The sequence below is a fragment of the Stegodyphus dumicola genome, chromosome 1 (assembly GCF_044657685.1).
Source record: "Stegodyphus dumicola isolate Sdum_Otavi_A_Nest chromosome 1, ASM4465768v1".
NCBI lineage: Eukaryota > Metazoa > Arthropoda > Arachnida > Araneae > Eresidae > Stegodyphus > Stegodyphus dumicola.
The window spans coordinates 127,291,665-127,302,749 of record NC_140768.1 but is presented as its reverse complement, the minus strand read 5'-3'; the positions used below and the strand labels follow the sequence as shown (position 1 = coordinate 127,302,749).

The 11,085-nt window shown below is 35.8% G+C and overlaps 1 protein-coding gene across 2 annotated transcripts in view; it reads right to left on the bottom strand.

Moving 5' to 3' along the window:
* LOC118202521 (alpha-tocopherol transfer protein-like) overlaps nt 1-9,438 on the bottom strand; it is a 94,519-nt gene extending 85,081 nt beyond the window's left edge. Inside the window, exon 1 of one of the 2 annotated variants that reach the window (XM_085820326.1) lies at nt 9,234-9,438. In XM_085820326.1, coding sequence (XP_085676452.1) covers nt 9,234-9,390 — 157 coding nt within the window. In that variant the 5' untranslated portion in view covers nt 9,391-9,438. The remainder of the gene's footprint in view (nt 1-9,233) is intronic. The other variant, XM_085820317.1, reaches the window with a different exon arrangement.
* Nucleotides 9,439-11,085: the final 1,647 nt, after the last annotated feature.

Sequence of the window (11,085 nt, the reverse complement as noted above, 5' to 3'; positions counted from 1 at the left end):
CATCAAGTTTCAAACTTTTCAAATCTTCTAGAAAATAAATTTTGGCAGATCTCTTTTAGCAATTTTTTTAAAATCTATATTTTTGTAGTGCGACAGCTTAGAATTTTATAAAACAAATTCATAATCAAGATCGCTGTTGTTAGTTATCGAAAAATAACCAAGATGTGATTTTTGCGTAAATGTCACTAAACTATACAAATTGCTATTATCCATCACACTATGAATGTTTCTTTCATGCGAGAGTGTCCCTTTTTCGATTTCTATGGAACTGTCGTGTGTCGAAATACTATCAGAATCTTGTCAAGCGAGCTCCTTAATGTAAACAAAGAACACCCCGTCTGGTGACCCAAGCTTCAAAGCAGTGCTTCACTTCTAGGCGCGGAATGGCCCCTCCTCCCTTTCCTACCTCCATGCCGAGAGCAGCGGGGGAGAAATTGCTCTAATAAAGACTGACCGAAGGACATTTAGTGACTAACAGAAAAGGTGTGAAACGTTAAAAGCGATTTACGACTCTATTAGTTCAAGAAATGGTAATCAATCATCGAAACATACTTACCGTATTGAGAACGGTCTTTTGTCTCGAGTTCAAAGAGATCGTTACGGAAATGAAAAAAAAAAAAAAATACTGGTAGTGCCAATAGAATTTCGGAAGAAAATCCAAGCATTATGCCACGAAGGAACGTCGGCTCATTTGGGGGTTACAAAATCGAAGGATAGGCTTTTACGATATTTTTTGGCCTGGTTGTTATAAGGAAATTGAAGATTACGTTCGTTCCTGTGACAAATGTCAACGAGCCGGGAGACCAAATGAAATAAAAAAAAGCCCCTCTGAAACTAGTACCCGTCATTCAAGAAATTTTTTCTAAATTAAACATTGATGCAGTAGGCCCCCTGCCGGTCAGTTCAACGGGAAAACGTTACCTAATAACAGCCATATGCTTGTCGTCTAAATACTCTGACGCTATTCCAGTGAGTTATGTGAGTTCAGTTTCTGTGACGGATGCCCTGATTAATATTTTTAGTCGTATGGGTTTTCCGAAAGAAATCCAATATGATCTCGGAACGTCTTTCGTAAGTGCACTTACTACGGAATTTTCCAATGGGTTTGGGATTAAGGTTAGTCATAGTTCGGTTAGCCACCCCCAATCGAATCCGATCGAACGTTTTCATAGAACACTCAAACGACTCTTACGAGCTATATGTCTGGAAGCTGGAACGGATTGGGAAAAACACCTTCCGTCGGCGTTGTTTGCCTTAAGAACGGTAACCCATGAAAGCACTGGGTTTTCACCTGCCGAATTAGTGCATGGTAGGAATTTAAGGACACCTGAAACCTTATTATTTGAGCATTGGACGGAGAAGCAGAATGAAGAAAATCCAGTAACTGAATATGTTTTCGAATTGATTAATAAATTAAAACGGTATCAGAAGATCGCTGTGCAAAGAATGGAAGAACTGCAAATTAAACGTAAACTATGGTATGACAAAAACGCCGTGAAGCGTGAATTCAAAAAAGGGGATTTAGTGTTGGTTTTCGCTATATATCGAAACCGAATAATCCGGCAGTCCAGTGGTTGGGGCCGGGAGTTATCGAAAATAAAATATCGGATACAAATTACATTGTAAAAATGTCTGGAAAGAAGTCTCATATTTATCATGTAAATATGTTAAAACCCTATTATAAAAGACCTGAGAAAATCAATGCTTTATCATCTGAAAGTAAGAATGAAGAAGGTGTGGATCAAGAGGTAGATTTTCCGTATCTAGATCCAAATCCTAACATTTACGATTTCGAAGACATAATCCAATCTAGCAGCTTAGAAGATCGGTTGGAACCTCGCCATGTAGATCAATTACGAGATTTACTAAATAGATTTTCTAAGACTTTCTCCAAAGAGCCGGGAATAACGGAATTAGTAGTGCATGACATTGAATTAATAAGCGACAAACCAGTCAGATCTAGACCCTATAAAGCATCCCTAAGGCAAACGGAAATTTTGAAAACGGAGATTCAGAGGATGTTAGATTTGCACATAATCGAGTTAGGGAAATCGGACTACACTTCGCCTATGATTCTAGTGGAGGCGTCCGGGAAAGACCCGAAACCGTGTATAGATTACCGGCGCCTAAATGAAGTAATACGTACTGAGTTCTTCCCCTTGCCAAATATAGAGGAAAGAGTGGAGCTTATTTCGTCTTCCAGGTATATAACAATTCTAGATTTGGCAAAAGGATACTGGCAAATTCCTTTAAGTCCAAGAGCCCAAAGATTGGCCGTTTTCGTCACGACATTTGGGGCATATAGATCACTGCGTATGCTATTTGGGTTGAAAAACGCTCCCTACTTTTTCAGTAAGTTGATGGCTGAGTTATTAAAAGGGTGTGAAGGCTTTGCTGTCCCGTATTTGGACGATGTTGCTATTTTTCCCAATACTTGGGAAGATCATATGAAGCATTTAAATTGCGTTTTGGGAAAAATAACTGCGGCAAATTTGACCGTTAAGCCGTCAAAGTGTCGTTTTGCTCAAAACCATGTAACGTATCTGGGGCACATCGTAGGACAGGGAATCAGACGATTAGCTGAGGCAAAGGTTAAAGCAGTAGCTGATTATCCCACTCCGAAAACAAAAACTCAAGTAAGGGCATTTTTAGGTTTGGCAGGTTATTACAGCAGGTATATTCTGATTTTTTCGGTTATAGCTTCTCCACTGACGAATGCCTTAAAGGAAAAAGAAAAGAAGGGGGAAATTCCTTGGACAAAGGAATGCGAAGACGCATTTGTTCAGTTGAAGGAAAAATTAACGAAGGAACTGTGCTACACGCACCAGATTTTAATAGAGAATTTATGGTGCAAACTGATGCTTCCGATTTAGGGATGGGAGTAGTATTAACACAAATGGATGAGAACAACACCGAACATCCCATCTTGTACTTAAGCGAGAAGTTTTCAGTGACGGAAGCTAAGTACAGCACAACTGAAAAAGAATGTGCATGTATAATTTTTGCTGTAAAAAAATTGCATTATTATTTGGACGGTCCAAAATTTACTATAATTAATGACCACAACCCCTTAATTTGGTTAAAAACTAATGCAGGCTCTAATATTAGGCCAATGCGGTGGGCGTTAGCCCTGCAGCCGGATAATTTTCAAGTTATTCATCGAGCTGGGAAGAGCCATAAAAATGCTGACAGTCTAAGCAGGTCTGCAACTTAAAAAAATAATGTAGCTTTAACTTGTATTTATCTCTGTATTCTTTTGTGAATTTTATGTATTTTAATTGTGTCACTGGCCTTGATGTAATATCACGGTACTTCTATGTGATTTTTTTTTCTTATGTATATGTGTAAGTGTAACTAACTCTTTATCTCAAATATACTTAAACATTTTGATGAGCAAAATGTTTCTTCGAAGGGGGAAGGCGCTGTAACGTTCCCCTTCTCTGAAGAACGCTTGGTCGCCCACCATAAAAGAAGGGACAGAGAACCCTATTCTCGCCTCGGCCGGAAGAGGGGAGTGGACTTTCCCCCCTGGTGGAGTGGTCCCCTCCTCGCAGGTGGGAGTAAAGAGAGATTGAGATGTGAAAGAGAAAAGAGCGGACGCTGGCTTGCGCGCTCTACTGAAGTGAAAATGTATTTTAAAGTATTTCTAAATTCTAATCTGTACATAGTTGTATATAAAGACAAATATTTAGCCTAGAACATGTCTTGTTTATTGACGGCGATACGACTATGGTACAGTGGCTTCGAGTGGCCATGAACGATGTAAATTAATGAGAGTAAAAGTGTGTTATAATACAGTTCATTGTTTCCGAATTTATTATAGTGTAGCGCCTGTGCGAAACGTCGTGGTCCGTCCTCGGCCAGAGATCTATGGATTATGAGTTATTTACAAGTAACGAGTAAGACAGTACTTTCAATTTAAAAATAAAGTGCCATTTTATTAGAGATACTGTGTAAGAGTTTTGAGAAAATTTATAGTATTTATATATTGTGTTACTGTGTTTAAGTATTTGAGAACAATTACTTATTATCTTGTGTTATTTTATTAAGAGTATAATGTTGATAAAAGGTGCACTTAAAGAAGATTTAAAGCTATTGGCTTTAGAACTAAATATAGAATTAAGTGAATATGTAACTGTTACAGATTAAAATTTAGCGATTAAAAGTAGTGAAGCTTTTAAATCCGATCCAAATTCGGCAATAGAGTTGGGTAATTCCATAGTAGAGCATCGTAAATCTGAGGGAGCTGAAGTATTACAGTTAGAACAAATTAAATTAGAGAGATGTAAAACAGAACTGGAAATTGTTCGATTGCGAGCTGAAAGCAAAAGTGATAATGATCAAAACGAAACTAAAGGAGAAAGTTCTGATTCCTTAGATTCCCTTATTAAAAGTATAAGAAAACTAACATTGAGGGTTCCGAGTAAACCTGAAAACTGGAGTTATTTTTTCTCGTCTTTAGAAAGAGCTTTCACGACAAAAAAATGTGTCTGAGAAATCTAAAGAGTAAATATTGTTAAACTTGTTAGGGGAACGGGCTTCGAACATTATCGTGTATAATAGAGATGAGGAGTTAAGTGACTATGAAAAAGTAAAAGCTATTGTTCTAAAAGAATTCAAACTTAACCACAAATTGTTTTAGAGAATTTTAAAAAGGCTCAACGCCTAAATGAGTCCCATGTGCAGTTCGTGTCGCGATTAACGACAAGTTTTGAATATTACTTAAAATTGAGGAAAGTGTCTGATTTTGAAACTTTGAAGCAGTTAATAATATCAGACAAATTGTTTGAGGCATTAAATCGAGAAACGTCAGCCCATATTTCTGTAAGGCAAGCTGAAAGTTGGTTTCCGCCTCAACAAATGGCAAAGGAAACAGATTTAGTTTTTACATCTCGTGGAAAATCCCATACCGTAAGTGTGGACAGTTTTCAAATATCTCGCAACAATTACAGAATGTCGAAAAATTTTTCAAAGGTATTCCTTGCCGATGTAAAAGGCTTAAAGTGTGTTCTGTGTAGAAAAATCATTTTTTTGGCAAAATGCCCAAATTTCTTGAAACAACCAGTGAATGAGAGTTGAAATAATCAAAAGTCATAAATTGTGTTTTAATTGCCTCTCATTAAGTCATTCTGTTAAAAACTGCAAATCAAAGTTTTCGTGTTTCGTTTGTGGGAGAAGACACAACATGACACTGCATTTTCCAGTAGAAAATAAATCATCGAAAGTGAATGAAAAAAAATAAAAAAGAAACAACGAGTAACAGTATGCTTTCCCCTCTAGCGCCAGACTTCCTGCCTAACAGCGGTAATGCTCTGTTTACAGCGACAGTTGTAAATCGATCCAAAAAATGTGTTCTTCTGAGCACGGCTATTTGCTTTATTAATGATGATATGGGCAAGGTACATCCAGTCAAAACATTACTTGATGAGGGCAGTACTTCATCGTTTATAAGCAGAGACTGTGCGAATAAATTAAACTTTGATTCTGAGAAGGTAAACATTGTGATTTCCAGATTAAATGATCCCTTGTTTACAATTCGAAAGAGAGTTTCGGCATGCATTAGCATTAAAGATAAAAGTTACATGAAACATTTAGACTTATTAGTAGTACGAAAAATCACGCAAGATTTGATTCCTTCAAGGAAAATTGATATTAAAATGCAGGATTTTTGTAACATAAATTTAGCTGATGAGAATTTTAATGTTCCAGAACGTATAGAGCTGAGGTTTTCTTTGAGATATTAAAATCTGAATAAATTCGCTATGAAAACTCGAGTCTTATTTTAAAAAACAGTGTGTTTGGGTTTATAGTGTCGGGAAGCGTTACATCAGAAGAACAGAGCCGCGTGCATTGTGAGTTAATGAAAAAATCTGATAACTTAGAACAAACAATAAGAAAATTTTGGGAAATAGAGAATGTTGAAACATTTCATTAGTAGACAATTTGAAACTAACCTATGAGGAGTTTCTTACAGTAATTGCTCAAATTGAAGGCATTTTGAATTCTAGGCCTTTGCATCCTTTATCATCTGAACCAGAGATTTTGATATCTTGACACCAGGCCATTTCCTGATAGGCAGACCTATCACGGCTATTGCAGAACCTAATATTTTAAACGTTAAAGATAATAGATTAAAGAACCGGCAAAAATTGACTAAAATAGTGCAAACGATTTGGAAGTATTGGAGAAATAACTATTTGAGGATGCAAGGAAGAACTAGATGGTTCTTTGAAAAAGACAATATGAAGGTTGCAACTATGGTAATTTTAAAGACTGTTAATGGTCCTGTATGTAACTGGCCTCTTGGCAGAATTGTAGAAATACACTTAGGTAAAGACAATAAGGTTAGAGTAGTTTCAGTGAAAACGAAAAAGAGGTATTTTTAAGAGATCAATTAATAAAATTTGTGTTTTACATATACCAAATTAAACAAAAAGTATGTTTGTAATGAATTATTGTATTTTCTTATTATAGTAGTTTGATTTTGTTGATGTTATTATGTTGATGTTTACAATTATTTACCTGTATTTTGTATTGTCACACTGTGTAATTTTTTATTGTAAGATTTAATTTTGAACGATTACATCATGTCAAGGCGGGCGGTATGTTGCGCCTGCGCGCGCATTTCTGTACTAGCGTCTACGCATGCGCCTTGGGCTCTTGAAGTTTGCGACATGAGATTGTGAGCTAAGAGCGTGGGAGAGAATTCGTGGCTTCGAGTGGCCATGAACGATGAAAATTAATGAGAATAAAAGTGTCATATAATAAAGTCCATTGTTTCCGAATTCTGCGCAGTTTTTAAATTTAACGTTTGGTGTTCCCTTCAGTCATTTTTCCGGTACATTTAAAAGCTAGACGAAGGCTGGCAGCTTAGCTGCTAGTATAAAATATAAAGATAAAACGGAAGGTTGCATTTTTGTCTAATTTCAAAAGTTGATCATTCAAGTATACTTTTCTGAATGTAAAAAGTACAAATAGAAAATATGTTGTTGTTGTAGTTGTTGTGACTTATAAGGGTTATTTATTTCTCAAAATGGAACCTCTGGTCTGCCAGCATTCCAGAATAAATTTGAGCCAAATAATATAGCCATTTATCTGTGATTTTTGTTCTTATTTGACTGGTAGATTTTCACTTCTTTGCGGTTAATTATGAGTAGTGTTTTGAGGATTGATTAAGTATATGCCCGTGAAAACGCCTTTGAATTTTGCATGGCATGTGTTTTACATATGTTAAGCATGAGATGGGTCTTTTTTTTAGTTATGAAAAATTAGGAATAGTTAGTTAAAATAAAAATGTTGTTGTTGCTGTAAAAGCCAGATTTAGACTTGATAAGGCCCTAAACTGTTAGAGATATGGGGCCCTTTATAAGTTTGTTATAATGTATTTGAATTTTTTGGGCCCCCAAGAAAATGGGGTCCCTAAGCTATAGCTTGTGTAGCTTATACATAAATCCGTGCCTGGTTGTTGTTGTGGCTTATCACACTTGTTTGCTAGTAACATAAGAACAAGACCACGGAATTCATCGTGGCAAGGAGTGCAAGCTTGCGCCTGTCGTTGGCAAGAAACTTGAGCACCATACAGGTGACAGTACGACTTTGCTCAATCGAACTTTCATTAATGAACATTCCATTTTACAGAGCATTTCCCATTATCGTACTGTTTGTGAATGTCCGAATCTTTGAATTGGGATACCAATGCATTTCCCTTTAGCGGATACTCTTTGACAACCAGTAACAGCCTTTGTTCCTGGAGTATCCTATTAGACTTCTATTAGAAGCGAAGGAACTGCATCCCATGTACAGTAAAACAAACAAAAAAAAAAAAAAAAAAAAAAAAAAAAAAACATTTATTAAAGATGTTATCGAAAATTTTTAAATTTTGCATTACTCAGGAATGGTGTAAATGGTAGTTACGAAATTAGGTCTATAGTTAAATTCAGAACATAATTCATCGTCGCTAATTTAAAATGCCAGATTTAGTTTTTTTTTCTTTTCTAAAGCAGGATTCCTTTACATGCAAATAAATGCATGTGCATAGCTATATTTTTTAGTTTCATGACCATTAAAGTTTAATTAAAATAAACTTTAGTAAGCAAAGAAGAATTCCAGTAAAGAATTAGTTTCATGGTTTCTTCGTATGTACTACATAGTAATTACAGTGATATAATGATCACTTTATCGATCTCATTTTTTGTCACCAAAAGTGTTAAGGCTAATTCCTTATCTTTTTATTACTCAGTTAACAGAAAATGAGATATATTGGGCTTATTTTTAACAGTGTGAAACTACCCATTAAATTACGGAAATGTAAATTTATTATACCATCTTTTGGATTATGTTACCTAAAGAAAAATCCCATATGTTCTGGAGGATTCTTGTCCCGTTTCCCCTCTCCTTTTGTATAGTGGGTGCAGTGAAAAATTGCGCGTTCCACTTATATCTTTCTTCCAATGGAGTACAACGTGTTATCTTTGCGATTACGAAAACCATATATAATGGCTGAATGAAAAAGTAGCGTTCTATTATGTCAATCAAAATGTTGTTTTTCTTAGAATTGCTTCAAATGCACAAATGTTTTTCAAATGTTCATTTTATTAGCAGCTGAATACATTATCTGCCGCCCAGATGGTATAGTGGTTTGGGGAGCTTACTGCTGTACCGAAGAGCCCGAATTCGAATCCTCGAGAAGGTATGGATGTTTGTAAATGTATAGTGTCTTTACGGCATGGAGACAATATAAATGCGTGGTGAGCCGAAAGTCCTCTCGTGGGGATTCATGGTAGAGGAGAAAGGTGGGACTATCACACGAGTTGATCAACGTTAAAATTGGAATGTCTTAACCCCTTGAGGCTCTGACAACCATTCGTCTCTGAAATTCATAGACAAGACAACAGCAATACATTCTCTGTTTTAAATATATATTGAATTAAATTCACTTTAAATCACATCAGTCTGGAATAACATTAATAATTAAATTAAGGTTACAAATAAAAAAAAATGTGTGGAATGCTGCTCTTATAAATGAAATATTTCACTTGAAGTTTGCAGTGCGCGATTCTTCGTAGTTTTGGGCTGATATTCAAATTTGAAACAATTCTGAATTACTCAAATGTTGATGTTATTTGTAAATCGTTACCAAAAATATAAATAAATCGTATAATTATATATCATGAAAACAATAGTTTTTGCCAAGTGTAAAAAAAGATTTAAAAAAGAAAAATTTCAACGCTTACGTTCTATAAGTTTCTTGAGTTTTTCCAAGGATTCCTTCTTAATTTGAGGTGTTTCACCAAGTTCCATTTCTGCTATTTTTTCCATTTCGGGCGTTAAACCATCCATTATGGCTGGAGCAAGAACCATCTCGATAAGTCGATGGAAGCAATACCACATGTAAATCACTAATAAAATTCTGAACTAAGTGCAAAGTGTTTTCAAAACAACTCTCCAAGGACGCTAGACCAATTTTTATAACGAAAATATTAATATTTATGTAACATTGCAACAATATGTTCAAGGCGGAAAACTACTATTAAATTCGGCAATGATTGCTCCGTTACAGGGAAAAAAATTAGTCTTCTGATCGAGTAATGATATAAAACAGATTTTATTTCTGAAACGTGATATTTTTTTCCCTCTTTCGCGACACCTAGAGTTTAGCGTACGCTAATCACTGAAGGTCATTTAAATTTATAATTCATCAATACAAAGCACTTAAAAAGTTGCTAGAAGTTGCAAGAAAAAGCACCGTATATTGAATAATGGTACCTCTAAATATAAAATATAAAACAGAGATATAAACTAGCAGACATATCAGTACTTAGGACTCAATATACAGTGTACCTAGTACTCCCACTTACCTAATACTTACTCACTTAGTACCACTTAGTGGGTCAAATAGTCATCGTGTACAGTAATAAGAAAGTCATTTTAATATTTAATGATGTACTTAAAAATGATTAAATACACAGAAATCATACGTAATACTGTTGTTCTTAAAAAATAGAAGGAAAAGAAATCTTGATAGTACATGAAAGATATCTGTTGTTTCTTTCTCCATACCAAGCATCTTTCTTCCTGAAACTAGCTTTCTGATGTATGAAGGCGTGTTTTGTGCACCTAATGATTTCAGAATAAGAGTCGGGCGAATATCTGTTAGCCTAGATGACATTTGTCTTCATAACTGAGAAAAGTTGTTCACACTGATGCGTACCGACGAACATAAAAATCGCGGTACAATGCAAATTTGCGGCTTTCTGGGAATCGCGTAGCAAATATTTCTGAAATTCAGGGATTCAGATTTCCCCGAATTTGCGTTTTAGAATTGAATCTCACTGAATTGCTGTTAATTCAATCTGTAAATGCTCCCGCACTTTCTCAACCTCGGTTGGAAAAATACTCTTATAGAGATACTCTTTCATGAGTCATTTATAGCTCCCGAAAGTGTACAGGGTGGTCATAAAAAAACTTTCCGAATATTTGGACCCTTAGCGGCCTATTCGCTCAACGAACCAAAATGAAATTTCAGATAATTTTGTTTGAAGATATGCTCTCGAGATCTCACGGTTACGGTTGCAATAAAAACATTTCGAAATTTTTGAATGAGAGCACCCACTTTTTTCCTCCTCAAACTGATCACAGTGTTTTGAAAAAATATAAAGTGTTGGAACGATACACTTATAAAGAAACTTGCCAGCGTAAAACATTTATAAAGAAGGGATAGTCATCATCCTTCCTCATCATATATGCTGCACATATTGGACGGAATTCGAACAGCTGGCCATTGCTGATATTATTAACAGACGAGGTGCATTACTGCTTAACTGAGATAGTAAACCCGAACAACTGCATTCACTGGACTGACAGAATCCTCCTCTTGCGGCAAAAATCCTCATGTTATGACCGCCTTTACACGACGCTAAAGTGACTGTCTGGTGCGGCGTGCTCCATTACAAGTACTCGGTATACAACAATGTTACAAAATTACGTAATTACAGAATTGCAGCAGCGAAATGTCGGTAATAACATTGTATGGATGCAAGATGATACTCCTCCATACGTCACCACATCTGTTCGGCAAGTGCTGCA